At 48.5% G+C, this 21,090-nt stretch overlaps 2 protein-coding genes across 4 annotated transcripts in view; both read right to left on the bottom strand.

Moving 5' to 3' along the window:
- KIF2C (kinesin family member 2C) overlaps window positions 1-11,915 on the bottom strand; it is a 37,730-nt gene extending 25,815 nt beyond the window's left edge. Inside the window, exons 1-4 of one of the 3 annotated variants that reach the window (XM_078156602.1) lie at window positions 11,826-11,915; window positions 10,655-10,750; window positions 7,154-7,261; window positions 7,014-7,062 (exon numbers count right to left, since the gene is read on the bottom strand). Coding sequence is in view for 1 of the 3 variants with exons in the window: in XM_020987561.2 (XP_020843220.1) it covers window positions 7,014-7,062; window positions 7,154-7,261; window positions 7,869-7,877 (166 nt within the window). In the remaining 2 variants the exon portion in view is untranslated. Of the gene's footprint in view, window positions 1-7,013; window positions 7,063-7,153; window positions 7,262-7,868; window positions 8,202-10,654; window positions 10,751-11,180; window positions 11,762-11,825 lie in introns of those variants that run through there. The other 2 variants (XM_078156603.1, XM_020987561.2) reach the window with 2 other exon arrangements.
- A 4,125-nt stretch (window positions 11,916-16,040) lies between these two features.
- Window positions 16,041-21,090, bottom strand: part of ARMH1 (armadillo like helical domain containing 1) — a 43,747-nt gene continuing 38,697 nt past the window's right edge. Inside the window, 6 exon segments of the mRNA XM_020987560.2 lie at window positions 16,041-16,342; window positions 16,432-16,513; window positions 16,885-16,962; window positions 17,148-17,277; window positions 20,074-20,146; window positions 20,229-20,351. Coding sequence (XP_020843219.2) covers window positions 16,212-16,342; window positions 16,432-16,513; window positions 16,885-16,962; window positions 17,148-17,277; window positions 20,074-20,146; window positions 20,229-20,351 — 617 coding nt within the window. The 3' untranslated portion in view covers window positions 16,041-16,211.

Below are 21,090 nucleotides of genomic sequence, written 5' to 3'. Positions count from 1 at the left end.
TATTTGGCAAACACTGACCCAGCAATAGCACTTCTAGGGCAGTATCCCAAAGAGATCATACAAACAGGAAAAGGACCCACATGTGCAAAAACATTTACAGCAGCTCTTTTTGTGGTGGCAAAGAACTGGAGATTGAGGAGATACCCAACCATTAGGGAATGGCTGAACAAGTTGTGGTATATGAATGTAATGGAATATTATTGTTCCATAAGAAATGATGAGCATACTTGGCAAATACAGGGAACCAGAAGTCTTAACCCAAAGAGGTAAATACAACCTCATAGGCCTCTGTGATTTGGTAACACATAACTAACTCAAGGCCAGAAGATGGCTATGGAAGGCTGTACCACCTTATCCAAAAGGGATAGATAACAAGTAAAATGTTACTCTACCACCCCCTTTTATACAGGGAAAATGGTCACATGAGAGGCAGCACAGAGTAATGGATAGAGAACTGGCCACCTTAGCCAAGAAGGTCTTCTGACATATGCTGGGCCATGTCACTTATGCCCTAGACAGCTTCCTCCTAAGATCATAAAGTTGTTGAGAAGGTGCCAAACAGACCCAAGCCCTATTCTGTCTATATTTCTGTTTGGATATCCAAGACTAGAGTCTGGGAAGTCAATGGAGGAGGAAACAGACCCATGACATTTATGACTGAAGGATATCAGAGCTGACCATTTCAAGTTATCCAGGCACTGGGGATAGAAAGACAGCCATGAAAGAGCCGCTCTCCTTCCTATGACTTTGTGCTTGCTATCTGGAGGCAGATGATGAGCTTGGGAAACCCATCACAAGCCTACCGTGGAGGCATATGGTGAAGGGATGGTGGGCACCTAGGCTGAACGAGATGACCTGTGCTCAGGAGGAAAGGGGATGTACTAGCCAGGTCCAAGGGGACAGGGGCCTCCTACCCCATTCCCATGATCCTGGGGGATCAGATTTTAGCCAGTTCTGAAAAGCACCACAGTCCTAAGAAGATCTTTGAGGAAAGTTAGGCCAAGAAAGGTGGAATGATTCCAAGAATGAAATTCTGTTGATGCAAATGTATCAAAAGGAAAAAGTTAGCTGGAGAATGATATTAATATACACAGGGAACCCATCAAAGCCAGCTTAGGTTTAAAAAAACCTAAACTCAGCTCACTAGGAACAAAAATGAAGGCACTTCATTTGTACTGTCACATCCCAATTCCTGATGTGCTAAATTAGGAAGCAGAAAGAGCACTGAAGAAAAAAATGGGGACAGCAGCTGGACTGTACTGAGGCCTGAGGTCAGTAATAATTGGAGAGGACAATTTTTGATGGCAGAGGGCACCAAAAAAGAGGGGCAGAGGTCTCAGACAGCTATCATTGATCACTAAAAGGAGTTTAAACCAAAACTAGCTATTAGAAGAACCAAACGGGTGAAGAATGCCCATTGTCTGGAAGAAGCTGTACAGCTGGATGGACAAGCCACAGAGTCAGCCCCCAGGCATGTAGATCGTGGACAGATTCTTATAACAATGCTGCCCAGCTGGCAAGGCCTGGAATCTCAGGCTCCAAAGAATTCAAGGTATGGTTCACAGAAAGAGCAATGGAGGCCACACTGGGCACCAGCAGGTGGCAGCATGTTACCAGTTTAGACTATACCAGTAAGAGAAGAAAAAGAAATGGAAGGAATTTAGACAATGGGGAAATCAAACTGTCACTCTTTGTAGATGATATGATGGGATACTTACAGAATCCTAGAGAATCCATTAAAAAAGCTAGTGGAAATAATTAGCTTCAACAAAATTGGAGAATATAAAATAAACCCATGTAAGTCATGAACATTTCTACGTATTACCAACAAAGGAGGAAGAAACAGTGAAATTCCATTTAAAGTAACTGTAGATGATACAAAATACTTGGGAGTCTACCTGCCAAGACAAACCCAGGAACTATATGAACACAATAACAAAATACTTTTCACACAAATAAAGTCAGATCTAAACAGGTGGAGAAATATTAACTGCTCAAGAGCAGGCTGAGCTAATATAATAAAAACTGACAATTCTACCTAAATTAATTTACTTATTCAGTGCTATACCAACCTACTAAAAATTTATTTTACAGAGCTAGAAAAAATAACAAAATCCACCCACAGAAGAAGAAAAGGCCAAGAAAATCAAGGGAATCATTGAAGAAAAATGTGAAGGAAGGTGGCAACACCTAGCAGTACCAGATTTCAAGCTATATTGCAAAGCAGTATTCATCAAAACAATCTGGTACTGGCTAAGAAATAGAATTGTGGATCAGTGGAATAGATTAGGTACACAAAGGACCACAGTAATCTAGCAAATGATAAACCCAAAAGACCCAAGATTTTGGGACAAGAGCTCAGTATTTGACAAAAACTGCTGGGAAACCTGGAAAACAGTATGTCAGAAACTATATCTAGACTTAACATCTTACACCATTTATCAAGATGAGGTCAAAATGGGTGCACGATTTAGATATAAAGCAAATTAGGAGAGTAAGGATTAGTCTACCTGTCAGATCTACAAAGGGAAGAATTTATGACCAAACAAGAGATAGAGAACATTATGAGATATAAAATGAATAATTTTGATTACATTAAAATAAAGAGATTTTGCGCAAACAAAATGAATGCAGCCAAGATTAGAAGGAAAGCAGGAAACTGGGGAAAAAAATTTATAGCAAGTTTCTCTGAATAGGCTTTGTTTCTCAAATACATGGAGAACCAAATCAAAATTTTAAGAATATGAGTCATTCCCCAACTGAATAAATGGTCAAAGGATATGAAAGGCAGTTTTCGGATGAAGAAATCAAAGCTATCTATAGGTACATGAAAAAATGCTCTAAATCACTACTGATTAGAAAAATGGAAATTAAAACAACTCTGAGGTACCACCTCACACCTATCAGATTGGCTAATATGACAGAAAAGGAAAATGACAAATTTTGGAGGGGATGTAGGAAAATTGGGACACTAATGCACTGTTGGTGGAGTTGTGAACTGATCCAACCAATCTGGAGAGTAATCTGGAACTATGTTCAAAGGGCTATAAAAACTGTGCATACCCTTTGACCCAGCAATAACACTACTAGGTCTACATCCCAAAGAGATTAGAAAAAAAAAAGTAAAAAGACCCACATGTACAAAAATATTTATAGCAGCTCTTTTTGTGGTGGCAAAGAATTGGAAATAGAGGAGATGCCCATCGATTGGGGATGGCTGAACAAGTTGTAGCACATGATTATAGTGGAATACTATTGTGCTATAAGAAATGACAAGCAGAATGGTTTCAGAAAAACCTGAGAAGACTTTTATGAACTGATGCAAAGAGAAGTGAGCAGAATTAGGAGAACATTGTACACAGTAATGGCTATGTTGTATGATGATCAACTGTGGATGCCTGAGCTATTCTGATCAAGACAATGATCCAAGACAACTCCAAATGACTTACGATGAAAAATGCTAGACACCTCCAGAGAAAGAACTGGTGAAGTCTGAATGCAGATCAAAGCATACTTTACTTTAATTTCCTTGTTTGTTTTTTTGGTTTGTGTTTTCTTTTGCAACATGGCTAATATGGGAATATGTTTTGCATGACTTCACATCTATTATCTATATAAAATTGCTTGACTTCTCAAGGAAGGGTGAGGGGAGGGAGGGAGAGAATTTGGAACTCAAAATTTAAAAAAAACAAATGTCAGAAAATTTTTTACATGTAATTGAGGGAAAAAAATAAAATCAAATGAGAGGAAACAAAAATTATACTAAAGATTCAGACCCAGAGAGGGTCCTGCCTGTGAAGGCAATGAACAAGAGTATACTGAATCAAACTACAGGAAAGAGAAGCAAGAAGATAAAGAGAGAACAGACACAAACCACGGCTTAATCCTGTATCAGAGGCAGACACCTCTGGGACAAGTTGAGGTGGAGGCCCATAAGGAGGCTCAAGATAACCTGAGAAAATGACAAGATGGGATTATGATACCGGAGAAGACAGTAAGACTCACTTCCTTAGGGTGAGAAGGGCAAAGTGGTTAAACAGGGAAATGGCATTCTGGACTGCCCACAAAGACTTCAAGTTATCAGACCTAGACCAACATCCCTGGACCCTGAAAGCACTAAACATGATTTCTGGGAAAAAAAAATCCTGGAGAGACAGATTGGCGTAATGGATATGGTCTTGGGGCCAGGAAGACTTGGGTTCAAGCTCTCCCTCTGACACAAGCTGCCTGGGTGACTCCTGACAAGTCACTTAATCTCTCAGGGCTCCCAAGCAACTTTCCAAGTCTGTGCTGAAGAGCTGGTGCCCATCCAGCTTTGCAGAGGGAGTTTGCTCTCGGGGAGTTAGCTCTCTACAACAGCAGAGAAACAACACAAACCTGGTCCAAACCAAAACCTGGTCTAACCACTTCAACCAAAATATCATGGAGAAAAGGAGCATCACTGTAGAACTGGATGGGCTAAAAAAGGGGAAGGCAGGGGAGTGGAATCCTCAAAGTACCGATGTTGAATCTTGGCAAAATTCTCTCTCATTATTCAACAGACGGATGAGGAGGATTTAGAAAGGGAAGCAGCAGCAGTCACTAGACAGGGGGCCATCAAGAAAATTTCAGTTAACTGCTTTCTTTTATTGACAGAGTTACCAGGTCAGCAGACCAGGTGAAAATTGTAGACATAGCATTACCCAAATTTCAGCAAGGAATGCTGAAAGTGTCACCTGATAGCAAGATGTGAGCAAGATGGTGACACAGGGAGATAAATTCATACTCATCAATGGAGCACTGTCCCACAAGGGAGAAGTCTGCAGTGCAGGAATCTACCTATTCAGTGCTCTGTTCTCTTCAACATTTTTAGCAGTGACTTAGATGAAGACATAGGCGTGTGATAAATTTGCTGATGACAAAGGCTAGGGGAATAGCCAATAAGTAAGTTAGTGCTAAAGTATGTTAGTATATTAGATCCAAAAATCTCAAAAGTCGGAAAAATGGGCTGCATCTTAACAGGGATAAACATAAACAAGAGTTCCAAGTAACCTTCATGAATACAAGGTAAGGGAGGTGGGCGTCATGCGTGCTGAATGAGACAATAAAATGCCAAGAGCCAATAAGCTCTTTGATGCAGAGTTCTCAGAATAAGAGAGGGTGAGAGTCCTCTGATCCTAGTCAGACAACACCTAGGCCATTGTGTTCAGGATGGAGGAGCTTGCCCAGAGCACTGTGAGGAGGATGGCAAGGACACCAGGCCACACAAAAGTTAAAAGATGAAGGACATTCAGCTGGAGAATAGCATGCTTGGGTGCCTGTGTGTGATAACTGAAGGGCTGTCATATGGAAGAGGACGCAGACTTATTCTGCTTGGTCTCAGAGACCTGAGGTGGAAGTGGCCAAGGCAGATTTAAGCAAATGGGTTTCCTTGGGAGGTCAAGAGCCCCATATCACAGGATGTAGGTCTCCGGGCCAAAGGCGGGTTACAGAAGGGACTGGCCTGGGAAGCCCTGAGCTGCCTTCCAGTGTGGGACACTACAATTTCCTTACCTAGCAGCATGTCCTCACCATCTTCACTCAGAAAAGGGGCCAGATGGGTATCATGGCCATGCTCGCAGTGGGCACTGAATGAATGGAACTGAACTGTACAGTAAGGTGGTCTATAGGAGATCAGAAATGAGAAATGGATTTGGGGACTGAGTGTGCAGATGTGACATGATTTCCGCAGGGAATTCCCACCCCAACATATACTGTAGCCAGTCTACGGGATTCGGGAGATTAGTCCTACGGAGTATCAAGCACAAACATCGGGAGGCAGGATGGGAATCCGCCCCCCACACTATCCACTCAGTCATGCTACCTCTCTGAAGGCTTTACAACCTGAACCCAAAACCCCAAAATGTCTAGGAGTCCTAGACTGACAGAGATCTTAAAGCACCAGATGGGGCCCAAAGCTTTCTGTCACAGGGCTGGGGGAGCACTGGCATCTCTTATCAATGCTCCAAAACCTCCCTGAGACAGTCAATGCTCCCCCCACAAGGAATGCTTTTAGCACACTGGCACCTCAACTATGCCCTGTGGAACCAAAAGGCCAAGACTCCTAAATTCTATGACCCTTAAGAAAAACCAGTTCTCATGATTTCCATCCCTTTCTGTCAACACCGCATTTTTTCAGGTGGCTGTGGACAGTATTCTCTGGTCACAGAGGCGTTAACACTAAGAGTCCATGTCAGGACGGTCAACAGACTTTACTTACAAAGACACCAAATTCCCCAGCCTGATCCTCTGCCTTGGGGGGTTGGGGGGAGTGTCTGTCATTTCCTCCAGCACTGCTGTGGGCCCTTCCAACAACCAGACGCAGGGAGACATTTAGAAGGCAGATTTGAAGATTATACTTTCCCCAGAGAGGGTGCTAAGCAATGGGAAAAGCAGACTGACAGCAGCACAGGGCAGCCAGGGCTAGGCACCCCCCCTTCCCTGCTCCCCCACAGGCAGGCCACCTCTCTTGTGCTCTTCCAGAGCACTCCGTGCCCGCAATGCTTGATCTCCTCACCTCCACCTCAGCTAGCATCTCTGGCTTCCTTGGAGACTCCGCTCAAATGCCCTTCCCCCAAGGAGGCCTTTTCTGGTCCCCCTGCTTGGTAGTGCCGCCCCCATCCATCCAGGATGTACTGACTGATAGGGGGTGTGTCCCCCATGGGAATGTAAACTCTGTTCTTGCTTTTCCTTTGCAGCCCCAGTGCCTGGCCAACTCAAAGTCATTCACGTCTACTTACTGACCAGTCAGACCGATTAGCGTCAGGTGGTAATACAGGGCCTCCAGTGAAAGCACTGAATTCCTGGTCAGAGAAGTGACCACAAGGACTTTCCTGCCAGGGACAGAGGATCCAGCACTGTCCATGCAGAAGCCACAGCCCCACGGTGGCAGTAAGGCAGGTGAGGGGATCAAACTAGTGAGCGGCAGCTCGAGCACCAGGCCTGGGGGAGGGGCTGCATAGCACACACCAGTCAGACACACTCTGTTTAGTTACCTTCTTTGGGAGCAGGGATTTTGGAGAGGGTTGATCGGCGCTTTTGTTTCTGGGGAGAAAAAAAAACACAAAGAGGACACAGAGGTGTTGGCCCTTCTCGGCTGGGTCCCTCACCTCGCCCCGCCCTGTGGGTGACCTACCTGGACAGTGACATTCTCCTGCAGAGGCAGGCTGTCCTTTGGGTGGACAGGGAGAGGAGACAGTTGCAGAAGCTCTGGGTTGATGGCTGCCACGTCCTCAAAGTCAATCTGCAATAAGCAAGCAAAGAGTTCAGTGGGACAAAGTCATCTGCTCAGCTCCCATCCAGGCTGGAAGCCCAAGCTGTCTGGAGAGTCCCACCAAGAGCTCATCCTTAAGAGACGCAGACTGACGTTGTGCGATGACTAATATTGATAAACTTAACCCTTCCCTGCAATACAATGTCCCTAGGACGTCTCCAAAGGCCTCATGATAGAAAATGCTATCCTCATCCAAAGAAAGAACTATGGAGTTTGAATGCAAATCGAGGCATACTATTTGCTACTTTTTTTTTCCTCTGTTGAGTTCTGTTTCCTCTTTCTGGTGGTTCCTCCTATTGGTTCTAATTCTTACTTACAACATCACTAATATGAAAATATGCTTAATAGGAATGTATATGTAAAGCCTATATCAGATTGTGCTCCGTCTTGGGGAGGGTGGTGTGGAGGAAGGGGGAGAAAAAGTTTAAACTCAAAAGCACATGGAAGTGATTGTTGATAAATCAAAATAAATTAATTTTTAAAAAAATGCAGGCTGCTATTCTTCAGCAGGAGGTTAGAAAAGTGCTTGGAGGGAATTTTCTGAACGGCAGCCCAAGGGTAGACATGTGTTGCTCACAAGAAACATGACTAGATGGATGGGTGGAATGAGGGTGAAGTCCGGCGGCTGGCTAGCTGCCACACAGCTCCCCCAGGATGCCAGCAGCTCTCCTGGAAGATAATGGTCAACGCTCCTCCTCCCAAGGGCTCCCTGGGCAATGATGCAAGCCCTGTTAGCAGCTCTTTGGCCTTCTCAATGGGCAAACAACTTAAATTGTCCCAAGTGAGCCGGCCTGGTGAATGCCTTTAAGGCTCTCTGCTTGACACTTCCAGCAGCAGCAATACGATGGCTCTTGGCAGCGTGCCCTCAACACTGCTGGGCTGGGCTGTCCTTGTGCAGCACCACATCTCCCTCCAGGATCACCTTAGCTCTACTTTTTTGCTGCTGTCTGCAGCGACGTCACAATCCCAGGGCCTGGGAGGCCCTCGCATGTTTGTCTGCATGACATCACAGGGGGTTCAAAAAAGCCACACTTGGCCTAACTTAAGGAGCAAAAACACAGAGCTTTTCAAAGTGCAGACAGCCAAATTCTGTCTCGTCCAACATGAAGACTTTCCTTCCTAGACAGATTATTGTGTTTGTCCTTCATTTTTGAAGAGGACCATGACTTCAGGGAGATGATGACATGACTTGCAATTGACTTTGTTTTGAGAGAGGGAGGGCTGTGTAAGGTCACCAGCCTCACTTTCTCCTCCAGAGCCTTCTGGGTCCAGTGGTCAGATACTCATCAGGATGACTGGAGATAGCTCAGCTCTTAGACACCAAAGCCCTGCCAGTCCTTCAAGGATCGTCATCACCCACAGAGCCTGGTACAGGAGGATGCGCCCACTGAGGGGGAGTCAAGGTAAGATGCTGTCTCAGCCCTTCAAATGCTTCCAGGCTGGCTGAGGAGCCACTACTAAGACCTGCACCCACAATGCCATAAGGCCCCAGCTACAAGGTGCCTTTTTTCTCCAGTCCCTCCAGCTGCACAGGACAACATAAGGTATAGAATTAGTCTTACTGAACAGAAGATGAAGCACGGCTGGCCAGATCAGGGAGGCCCTTGAATGCCTGGTAAGGGGTTTGAACTGAATTATAAAACCAAAAATGAACTACTGAAAGCTTATGACCTGAAGCACAAAGACTCTCTTCAAGACCCCCACCAGTGGTCACCTATTCTTGGCTTAAGACACCCAGGACTGGAGAGCTTGCCTCGAAAGTGTTCCTCAAATCACCTTCCTGATGTCACTGGTCATCTTGGAGAATGAAGGACAAATAACAACAACCAGCACAATAGCCTCTCCTGAACATTAACTACGGGGCTGCCGAGCACTCCCCTTTGGGCCAGGAGACTTCTAGGCCTCCCAGGCAGAAGTATATAGCTCACTAGTAAAACTACAGAGCAGTCAGCATTCTCAAATGTCACCAGACCTCAGTGAGAATGAGTGGGGGGCAGCCTGCAGTCTTGTTAACCCAAGCGGCTGATGCCACCACTGCCTCCCTCCCAATCACCAAGCCTCCTCTTGTCTTCCTTCAGACCACCTGCTGCAGCATCCTGCGTGACTTCCCTTCTGCTTCCAACTGATACCTCGCCTTATTCCTGGAGACTGGGGACAGCACTCCGACCAGGCTGGACCCTTCCCTGAGCACCCTACATGGAGTGAGTACTCTCCTTGGTCTGCTATTAATCTGCACCAAACCCCACATTATGTTATCATTCTGTAGGCAGTAAAGATTAGCTGTTTGGCCTGCAGGTGCCTACATCTAAGCCTGGCATCAAAGGCCCTCTGAGATAAGCTAGCTCCAACTTACCTTTTCTGCCCCCCATCATCACCCCAGACTCTAGAACAAAGGCTCTTCACTTCTGAAATACAGGGATCCCTTTGGCTTGTCACTTCATGAAGCCTAGTTCCATTCTCTCAATATTTTTAAATGCATTAAAAAAAATTGGCTCACAGAGGACACCAATGATATTGAAATATAACATGTCACCAGACATTAAGAAACAAATCCACAGACCCCCAAGGGAAGAGCCCACACTCTAGAGGGTTCTTTGGGGTAGGCCAGTCTCCTCCCTATCCTTTTATGCCTGCCATACTTACCTAACCCTTCCTCCAGGCTTTTGATGATAATTGGTAGGTTTTCAGTTCCTTTACATTTCTTGTAACCAAGATCATCCTTCCTCTCTTTAATCACAGAATTAAAACCCATTCCATCTCTGAACAGTGGTAAGGGGGAAGTTCACATATGTGTGCGTGTGTGTGTGTACATATGTGCGCGTGTGGTCCAACACTGGTACCTGAATAAGAAATCCCCATTCCATCTCTGACCTATGACAGCCCTACGCAGTCTCTCTGGTCAGACCCTCCCAGGCAGCTCCTCCCCTGAAGCCAGTGCTGGGGCTCCAGCAAGGTCTCTCTGTTTTTTTCTGGCAGTAAGGTAACTCCCACTTCACCTCTCTCGCTCCTACAATGCTGTCCAGCCTGAAACCTCATACATTCCCTTCTCTGGTTCACGAGTCCTTGGCCAGGAATAATGGCCAGGTGTACTAGCCTGCAGAGATTTGCCCTTAAGGAGCTGAGCATAGACCTGGCCCTGCTTATTATATAAAACATGTAGATAAAATGTTTGACAACTTGAATGGAGTCTCAGGCTTTATAGCACAGGTCCCTTTTTATAGTTCATGGGTGATCCCTGCTGTCTGCATAGCATGTGAACATAGGGGATGAAACAGCAATCACCAGGCCCAAGTCGGACTGCCACAGACCTGACCCTTGGGGAAGAAGGCCTCTCCATAAATGAGTCAGAACTGCCCAACTCACCTCTTTGCCCTTGGTAGAGCCACCTTCTGCCCATTCCACTGAAACAGAGGACCGCTCCAGATTTACTTGTCATGACATTGGCGCTATGAATCAGGCCTAAAGAGGAAAGGGAGATGCGGGTGTGAGGAGGGATCAACAGAATGAATGCTGCCCCCTGCAGGGTCCCAGGGCTGGCCAGAACTCCCCATTCCTTCAAGACCATATCAAGAAAGAGGTAGTGAGCCTCACATGGCCTGGAAGAATGGGAGGTGGGCCAAGGGAAGCTCAGTGCTCTCTTTCTTCTCAGAATACAAAGTTGTAGCTAATGGGCCTTCAGAGCCCTCAAAGAGAGCAACATGTCACAGAGTAAGGAGTTCCTACAATCAACAGGGCTCCGGGCCTCCAGTGTGCTCTCAGAGCTGCCATGTTTCCTCCCCCTCCCCAGTTTCACAAGCCCCCCCTGGTCCATCTCATTGGTTCAACATTTATTAAGTATATACTCTGTAATGTACTTCAGGGAATACAAAAACGCCCTCAAGGAGCTTACATAAGATTTAGCAGAGGGTCCATGGCCCACGTGCCATGCCAACCGGCACTCCAACCTCCAGGCACCCATAGACAGTGTGGTCACACTGTTGGTCACAATGGCCCCAGGCAAGCCAGGGGATGGGTCTAGCCCCTTGACAGCACAGGTAAGAGAGCACACTGCCCAAAGCCAACCAGGCTGCCCCTGCAGGCAGCCTTTTAAGAAAGGGTCAAGCAAAGCCCTTCCCTATGGTGTAGACCCTGCTGTCAACAAGGCCGCCCCTCTCCCAGCAGACGTGGAAGCCCAGGCTGGGCACGTGGCACAAGACTAGAGCCTCTGCCTCCTCCCCCTCCTCTCTCTGGGACAAGCTGGCACCGCTGGCCTGGGAAGGCTGAGACCGAGTTCTCAGAGGGGAGACCCAAGACCTTAGGGGAGGGGGTCCGCCATTCATGACAGCCTGAACGCCCGCTCCCAAGTCCACCGGAAGGAGTCTGAGCTCCGCCCATGGCTACCACCTCCTCACCCAAGCCAGCCCCACGCCTGCTGCCCCAAGCCTGAAGCCCCACCAGCCCATGCCCCGCCCCCAAGAAGCACCGCCCACGCGCGACACCAGCCCCGCCCCCATTTGGCCTCGATCACGCCCACGCCCTGGCCCCGCCCCCTCACCGTTGCTTCTCTGGATCTTGATGGCTAGGCCGGGGAGCAGGCGAGCTAGCAGAGCAGCGTCCATGGCGAGTCAGTCAGGCGAAACGAGTCGGGGAGCGAGGGGCGTTCGGTGGTCGGACAGGCCTCCAAGCAGCAGCGGCTGCGACGGCAGTAGTGGTGGCCGCCTTTTCCTTCAAGTCTAGCCTGTACCAACCGCCGCCGTTTAAATGCCGCGCGCCTGCGTCCTGCGTCCTTTGCGTGTGCGTCCGCACTTCCGCCCCTTGGCGCGGCGCGCGGCGCCTCCTGGGAAGTGTAGTTCCCACCCAGCCCCAGATTTCTCTCGGCTTCCCAGCTTTGCGTCCCCTTGGTCCCTCCACCCTCCGCGGGGGACCGCAGTGCGTCTGCGCAGTCCCGCCTCCTCCCTGCCCGACTGGACCCACGTGGATTCAAAGTTTATAAAAGCTTTAGTTTATAAAAGCAGGACCCCATTCCTGTAAGCCAGGGGAATGGAGAAAGTAGCTGTAAAACCCGGTACTGGGCCCTAGAGAGAGACTTTCTGGAGGCGGCGGCATTTGAATTCCCCTTTGTAGACATAGGCGATGATATCACATGCATTTGGTAGCAGCGACGCGCTCTGGAAGCAGGGGCTGGATAAAGGCGTGCTGCGCCCCCAGCTGCGACCACCATAGCTGCCTCCTGGTTGAAGCTGGCTTACAAATAAATATCTGATTGTTTTAATAAGTGACATGACCCTTAGCCGTGCATTGGCGACATCTATGATTTTGTGGGGGGGTCACGTTTGATGGGGTATAGCCACATGGGTTTGGGGCTCAGGGAATGGAGGTAAGAGTTAAATCAATCAGTGTTTATTAAGCACCCGCTATGTGCCAGGCACCGTGCTAAGATTTGGCATTTTTAGTAATTTAGGGCATATGCCCGCCAGATCAGACTGCCAGATTTCAGCTGAACCGTTAGAATTAGGGAACTTGTGGATTGCTGCAGTGCCATCTGATGGACCAACGATGTACTGCTTGATATCTGGAAAACCTTTAAAAACAGTCTTAGGGCTGTCTTGGTTTTCTGTCCCCTAAATTTCTCCCAATATGCCTCCTCCGCCTGCCCGGAGAGCCATCCCACATAACGAACCATTTTTTTCCCTTTTTTTTTTCTTGTTGGGCAATGGGGTGAAGTGACTTGCCCAAGGTCACACAGCTGGTAAGTGTTATGTGTCTGAGGCCGCATTTGAATTCAGGTCCTCCTGAATCCAGGGCCGGTGCTGTATCCACTGCGCCACCTAGCGTCCCAACGAACTATTTTTAAGGGGGGAATAAAGGAGGGGAAGAAGAGGAAAACAAAATCAGGAAAAGCCTCCCAAGCTATTGCTGCCCCAGCCTGGAAGGAGCTGCCTGGGGAGGCAGTGGACTCCCCGCTCCTGGAAGGGCTTCCAGCACAGGCTGGATGCCCACTTGTCCCAAAGGTTATAGTGGGGATTTTTTCCGGCATGGGTTAAATTAGATAACCATTGAGGTCCCTTCCAGCTCTAAATTTGTCATTTGGTGACATTGGACTCTTGGTAGCTTTTGCCCACTGCGCCTGGTTCTGCCCTTTGGAGCCTTCTCCCTCATGGAACAGCCTGCCTAGTACAGCTCTCATGTCCTGCTCCCCACCCCCACTCACCCCTAGTCTTCTCTTCTCCTGCTAAATATCCCCAATTCCTTCAATTGACCTTAGAATTTGTTTTGCTTAAGACTAATTCTGTCCCTCCATTCCCACTAATTCTCCCTCCCCATGTTTTCCTTTTTCTTTCCTTTCACCCTGTCAAATGACATTTCTGTACCCAACTGTGTGTGTGTGTTTATTCTTCCTTCTTTTGACCACTTCAGATGAGGGTGGATTTCAAGTGTCAGCCACTTCCCTGACCCCTTCTGATTTGTATACCTGTCTACCTTCATAACCTGATTATGTGAGATAATCCTTTCTGTTCCCCCTCCAGGCTTCAGTCTTGTGTGATCCTGATTGTGGCTCCTTGGTATTTGAATTGTTTCTTCCTGGCTATTTGCAGTATTCTTTCTTTGACCTGAGATCTCTGGATTTTGGGCTGCAATATTCTTGGGAGGTTTTGTTGTGGGGTTTCTTTCAGAATGTAACTGGTGGATTCTTTAAATTTCTATTTTGTTCTCTGGTTCTACAATATCTGGGCAGTTTCCTTTTATGATTTCTTGAAATATGATGTCTGTTATTTTTTTTGTTTATGGCTTTCAGGTTGTCCATTGATTCTTAAAAGATCTCTCCTCAATCTAATTTTCCAGGTCACCACCACTACTACTACTACTTCTTCTTCTTCTTCTTCTTCATCTTCTTCTTCTTCTCTATTAATTTATTTATTTTGAATTATCAACCATCACTTCCATAAGCTTTTGAGTTTTAAATTTTTCTCCCCCTCCCTCCCCATCACCCTCCTCAAGATAGCACACAATCTGATGTAGCTATACATATACATTCCTATTAAACATATTTTCACATTAGTGATGTTGTAAGGAAGAATTAGAACCAATAGGAGGAACCACCAGAAAGAGGAAACAAAACGCAACAGAAGAAAAAAAATAGCAAATAGTATGCTTCAATCTGCATTCCAACTCCGTAGTTCTTTCTTCATATGTGGATAACATTTTCCATCATGAGTCTTTTGGAGATGTCTTAGATCTTTGTATTACTGAGCAGTTATTCTTCTTATGAAGATTTTCTTCCATGTTTTCAGTCTTTTGACTTTCATTTTATTATTTCTTGGTGTCTCATGGAGTCACTAGCTTCCATTTGGTCAAATCTAATTTTCGAGGAGTCATTGTCTTCAGTAAGGATTGTGCTTCTTTTTCTAGGTTATTCATTCTCTTCATATCTTTCTTTCCTAGCTCTCGCCTCTTTTCTCATTCTTTCTTCTAGTATTCTCTTTCGTCTTTTTTAGCTCCTTTAACGCTTGCTTTTACTCTTCTAGGAATTATTGGACTTGATCTGAACTGCGTGTACATTTGAAGCTTTGCTTGTAGATTTTTTTTCTTTGGAGATGTTCTCCGTGTCTTGAGCTTCCGTCACCACAGTAGTCTTTATGGCCAGATTGCGTTTTTTTGTTTGCTCATTCTTCCAGCTTCTTTCTTGATTTTGGACTTTTTGTTAGGGTTAGGCTTCTGTGTAGGATGTTGGCCTGAGCTTCTGTCTTCTTTTTTTTTTATTGGCTAGGTAATGAGGTTAAGTGACTTGCCCAGGGTCACACAGCTAGTAAGTGTTATGTGTCTGAGGCTGGATTTGAACTCAGGTCCTCCTGAATCCAGGGCCGGTGCTCTATCCACTGCGCCACCTAGCTGCCCCTACTCCTGTCTTCTTACATCCTTCTGCTTGAGGTTGGGGGCCTATATACTTTCGCTACCCTCCCGATCTGAGCTCTGCAAGTACCTGGGCTTGTTTGTGGTTGGAAGTTTCAGCAGACTGCTCCTGGACTGATCCACTATGGCCTTCTGGGAGGCTCTGCAGGTTTAGAACAACTGAACTGTCAGCTCCTCTTTGGTCTCAGATGCTGCTTGTGGGATCAGAGCCACGAAGCTACTGTTTCCTTCCCTGAATTTATTCCTTGCTCAGTATACAGCTGAGGCCAAATGCCTGTGACCATTCCAGGTCCGCAGGCTCCTGGCCTGATCCCCTCTCCAGTGTCCTTAGACACTATCCATCTCCTTAAGCTGCCCTGGGCTAGAAAAATGACTCACTGTGACTTCTTCTTGGCTTTCCCCTTCGACATTTAATCTGGCACAGTATTCAGATCTTTGTTAAGAAGGGGTGGGGGGAGAGCTACCCTCCAGTGCTTCCTCTCACCCTGCCATCTTGACCACCTCAGGCCTGGTTTTTTCTTTGAACTCTGAAGGGAGGGGCTTGAGCCTTCACCCTAGCTTAAGAGGAGCCAGGGTCAGTCTGTGAAGGCTGGACCACACACCATGCGGTAACTCTTTGCCCAATAGCTGTCAGGCAGCTCTGAGGTTCAGTCACCCCTGTTTTTAAGATGAGCAGGTAGGGAAAGAGGACCAGGTCTAAAACCAGAAGGCAAGGCCGTTAGATCTGTTACACGTAACACATAATACATTGGCAGATACGAGTGAATAGGAACATAGACACCCTCACAAAAGCACACTGAGAAAGGACATTCTGTTTATTGAACTTGCTCCCATCTCTCAGAGAGTCAGAGGTTGGGTGGGGGGCTGGAGGGGCAGCCAAGGCCCCCCCCCCCCGTGGTGGAAAGCCTCCCCTTCTCGCATGCCCGTAGCTGCTGCCACACCTCATCAGCCTCAATGGCCTCCCTTCTCCCCAGTCTGATGAGCAGCCAGCAGGCAGGGATGAAGGTACGAGGCCAGAGGTGGGACGGCTTTAGTGGAACTTGACCAGCTCTTCACTACCCTTAGCTCTCTCCTCTGTCATGTCATTTTCCTCCCCAGACCTGGGGACTCCAAGGCCCTTGTAGGCAGTCATGGAGATGTTGGAAGAGGAGATGCCTAAAGCTGGAAGTTGGAGGCAGACGTGAGTCTTCAGGCTGCCTGTGCTCCCATCCCGACTGAAGCCCTCCTCCAGCCTCTAGAGCTTAGCTTACCCTCAGGGATGTTGGTCTTGTTGGAGGCCAGGATGTCAGCTTGGATGCTGTCCATATTCATGTACAAGTCCTCTGCATTGCTCTAGGAAATTGGGGCATTAAAGTTAAAGTGAGATGGCTTTGGGGATGGTGGAGGGGGCACTGTGGGGAAGGGGCCTGCCCCCAAACCTGGTCTTCAGGGAAGTTCCCACCAGGCCTGGGTTGCCTTAGGCCGCGGCAGGAGCCACAGAGAAGCAGGATGGGATTGGCCCGGCAGAGTAGCACCGAGAGATGCCTAGGCCCCAGCATAGCCTGGCCTCTTGAGGAGGGCACAGAGGATGTGGAAGCAGACTGCCAACTGGAAGCCTACCGAGGTTTGTGGAGGGGGTGAGGAGTAGGTTCCTGAGCTAGGAGATGCACCAGCTAAGGCTGGGCCTTGGCCGGAGGTGGGGCGGGGGGCGGGGGGAAGATCACCATGAAAAGCTCAAACAGAGTGTCCCCCATGGCCATGTGTACATGCTCCTCCGCTATGGGAAACGTCTGGACAAAGTACTGCAGAGAAAGAGAAGAGAGTAGAGCCAGGAGATGCTGGCTATAGTCCCAGACCCCCTCCCCCCCACCCCCACCCCATGCCCCAGGCCCCACCTCTCTCTCCCCTCCAGGTCCCTGTCCCCCCTCCCAATCCCAGGGTTCCCCTCCCCAGGCCCCAGCCCTTCCCTGAAGCCCCTGCCCCACACCTCCAAGGTGAGGCTGGCCAGTCGCTGCCCGTTGCTATGGTCCTGGTTGCCCATGGCATACATAAGGTGACTGACTACCTGCAGAGACAATAACTCCTCCGCCACAGCCATGGAGCTCCGAGATATGACCCTATGGGGAGCGGCCCAGTGAGCAAGCTGGCCTCCCCTGGGTCAGCTCAGCCAGAGGCCCCCAGCGAGTGCGCATTGGGACTTTTGTGGCCCAGGTGCTCCTGAGTCAGAGCTGCTACAATTAGCCCACGAGGTCAGTCAATCAATAAACATAGATTAAGCACCTACTGTGTGCCAGGCACTGGGGATACAGAGGAAGGGAAAAGACAGTTCCTGCCCTCTGAGAAGCTCACAGTCTAATGGGGAAGACAGCATGAATACAATCCTGAATGACCAAGCTATGGACAGGAAAATGGGGGATAATCTTAGAGGAAAGGCCCTAGAAAGAAGAGAGATTGGGAAAGGCTTCCTGGAGGAGGTGGGAGTTTAGCTGGGAAGCCAGGAGGTAGAGATGAGGAGAGAGGGCATGCCAAGTAGGGGGCACAGCCAGAGAAAACACCTAGAGTCAGAAAGTGGAGTTTGTGGAGGACCCGAGTTCAAATCTGACCTCAGACACATACTAGCTGTGTGACCCTGGGCAATAGCCCAGGCAAAGACCCCCCCAGTAGCCTTAAAAAAAAAAGTCAGGAAATGGAGTTTGTTGTTAAAGGACTAGCCAGGAGGCCAGTTTCACTGGGTCACAGAATATATGTTGGAGAGTGAAGTGAAGGAAGACTGGAAAGATAGGAAGGGGTCAGGTTATGAAGGGCTTTGAAGTCAAATCTAGGATTTTACATTGATCCTGGAGATGACAGAGAATGACTGGAGTTGACTGAATTTGGGGAAGGTGATGGAACTGAGCTTTAGAAGGATCATTTTGATGGCTGAGGGAGGATGGACTGGTGAGGGGAGAGACTTGTTGCAGGCAGACCCTGCCCCCCCCACAGCGGCTATTATATGAGATGTATTGGGGTTATCTATTATATGAGATGTATTGGGGTTATCGGTGTCAGAGAAGACAAGAGGGGAAGTATGAGAGATGTCCTGAAGGTTAAATTAGTGAGCTTGAGCAAGTAACTGGATATGAGAGGAGGGTGACATCGAGGTTGTGAGCCTAGATAACTGGGAGGATGATGGAGTCTCAACAGTTATAGGAAAGTGAGGCAGGGAGGACAGCTTTGGGGGAGAAAGATCATGAGGTCACTTTTGGACATATTGAGTTTAAGATGTCTGTGGGACATCCCATTCAAGGTGTCCAATAGGCAGTTGGAGGAACGTGTCTTATAGGTCAGGAGAGACAAGGGCTGGACAAGCCTATCTGAGAGCCGTCTGTGTAGAGATGGTGACTGAACTCACGAGAGCTAATGAGACTGCCAGGTAAAATGGCATAGAGGGAGAAGAGGGCCCAGGACAGAGCCTTTGGGGACACCTGGGTTAGAAGGCATGATCTGGAGCAAGAGCCAGCAAGGGAGACGGAGAAGGAGCGGTCAGGGAGGTAGGAGGAGAAGCAGGAGAGAGGGGTGTCCTGGAATCCTAGAGACATGAGGGTATGCAGGAGGAGGAGGGATGGACAGCCCCACATCACCGGGAGCTATCTCGAATAGGCCTAGGCCGGGAAGTAGAATTAGAATCCAAAGAAGTGAAATCGCCTCCCAAAGTGAGCTGAAGTTAAGGAGGAGGATTTGGTAAAGTCATGCAAAGTCCTGCCCTCAGGCTGGGAGGGAGCCATGGTGAGTGGGCATTGCCTGTTCTCCTTTTCCAGACTAATCTCATGCAATCCTCCACACTCCGTGCTCCCCAAACAAATCCTCGGTGCATTTGCTCAGGCGGTTGCCTTTGCCTAGTCTTCCTTTATGCCCCCTGGTCACCTGACAGGGAACCAGAGCTCTATCTACTCTGCCATGAGACTTTATGAGCAGCTACATGGGGATGGCTGGAAGAATGGGGATGTTTAGCCTAGGGGTGGGGAAGGGACATGAGAGCTGTCTTTTAGAATCTGAAGGACCCAGAGGACAGAGCCAGGAGGAATTGGGGGAAGGTGTAGGGAAACTGACTGAGTCTAGACTCTAGGAAATCCTTACTGCAAATGAGAGAGGTCTTAGAGTGGTCTGGGCTGTCTGGTCCCCTACCCTGCTCAGAAATCTTCAAACAGGGGTCAGCTAGGTGGCGCAAAGGATAGAGCTCCAGCCTTGGAGTCAGGAGAACCTGAGTTCAAAGTGACCTCAGACACTTGACACTTAATAGCTGTGTGACCTTGGGCAAGTCACTTAACCCCATTGCCTCACCAAAAAGCAAAAAAAAAAATTCTTCAGAGGCTTATTTGTGGGGGATAGTAGGGAGGGTTGTTGCCCCAACAGCCAGGCAAAGCTGGAAGCGGTCCTCCCGGCTTTGAGGACTCTGGCCCCAACTCCCCTCCAGCCCCCCACCATGGTCATCATTAAGACATATTTTATGGGCCTTGCTGTTCCCAGAGCCATCCCCCCCCCCAACTTAGGAGGAAGGCCATGCAAGAAAAGCAACCAGTTTTACAAAAGAGGAAACTGAGGCCCTCCGAGGGGATGTGACTTTCCCAAGGCCACCCAGCTGGTGCTAACGCTGCTTTCAAAACTGAAGCTTCGTTACTCCAAGCCCTCCTCGGTTTGTGACAGAACCCAGAGATCCAAGTTTTCTGACAGTTGTGGGGAAGGAGGTGAGGGCCATGGAGGTAGGGCCAGCATGGGGGTGGGGGCAACAAGGCTGGAGTAAAGCTCAAACCACTTCCCTCTTCCCCCTTCCTGACACCCTTTTCCTACCGCGGGGGGGGGGGGGCTGATGTTTGGACAGAAGGTGTCTTAACTCCAAGGGTCCTGGGGGGCGGTATTGAAGGGAGCTTCCTCACCCAATGGACTTGGCAGCTGCAGCTTGCTGCAGAAACACAGGGAGGTGGCCAGAGACCTGGAATACTGTTGGGTCTGCAGAAGGAAGGAATGGTGGGCAGGGGTGGACCTGGGCAAGAGGACCCCTGCTGGGGGCTGCCCGGGAGGCCCGGCTCACCTTCTAAGACCTTGGGATGAAGCTTGGCGGTGTCTTTGGCAGAGGGTTTCAGGAGCGCAACCAGGCCTTTAAGCAGAGCAGTCCGGACGTCAGTGTTGATGAGGTCTTTGATCAGCTCGATGGCTGCATGGGGTGGGGCACAGGAAAGGAAGGACCTCAGAGTTCTGGTCCCAAAGGGAAAGCTTCCCCTCTTGGAGCTCAGCCCTGCCTGGCTCCTGGGTCACAGGACATGGAAGGAACCCACCACTCACCAGGATGCCCCAAGCTCAGAGAACTTTCCCCAGACTAGTCCAGCTGCTGGGCTCCTCCAATCCCAGGGCTCCCAAGTGCAGCCCAGGAGAACAAAGGGGGCCCAGAGGCCCCACCCTTCCCTTTGGCTTTTTGTCCACAATTAATCTTGCTCTTCTGAAAGGGATCTGGGGATGCTGGTGTGCTACAAGCTCAGTAGGAGCCAGCAGGGCAAGGTAGCACCAACAATCCTAGGGCTATCTTGGGCTTCTTCAGTAAGGAACAAGGAGGCGGCTTCCTCTGTCTTGGTCACCCCTCATCTGGGAGGATTGGGGTGAGTTCTGATCACCAAGATTTCAGAAGGCTATTGATCAGCTGAAAGGTGGCAGCCAGAATAGCGAAGGACCTCTGTACCATCAGGGGATCGGCTGAAGAAACTGAGCACATTTAACTAAGAGAAGAGAAGGCTCAGGGCAACACCCGCTGTCTTCAATAAGTAAGTAGACAAGCATTTATTAAGTACTTACTATATGCCAAGCACCGTGCTGAGAGTATAAGTACAAGCAAAAACAAAGTCCCTGTCCTCAAAGAGCTTACATTCTGATGTGGAGACAGCACATGAAAGGAAGCTTAA

This window comes from Phascolarctos cinereus, unplaced genomic scaffold (genome assembly GCF_003287225.1).
Source record: "Phascolarctos cinereus isolate Bilbo 61053 unplaced genomic scaffold, phaCin_HiC Scaffold_5;HRSCAF=322, whole genome shotgun sequence".
NCBI lineage: Eukaryota > Metazoa > Chordata > Mammalia > Diprotodontia > Phascolarctidae > Phascolarctos > Phascolarctos cinereus.
The sequence above is the reverse complement of the archived record's forward strand: the minus strand, read 5'-3'. Positions and strand labels throughout refer to the sequence as shown.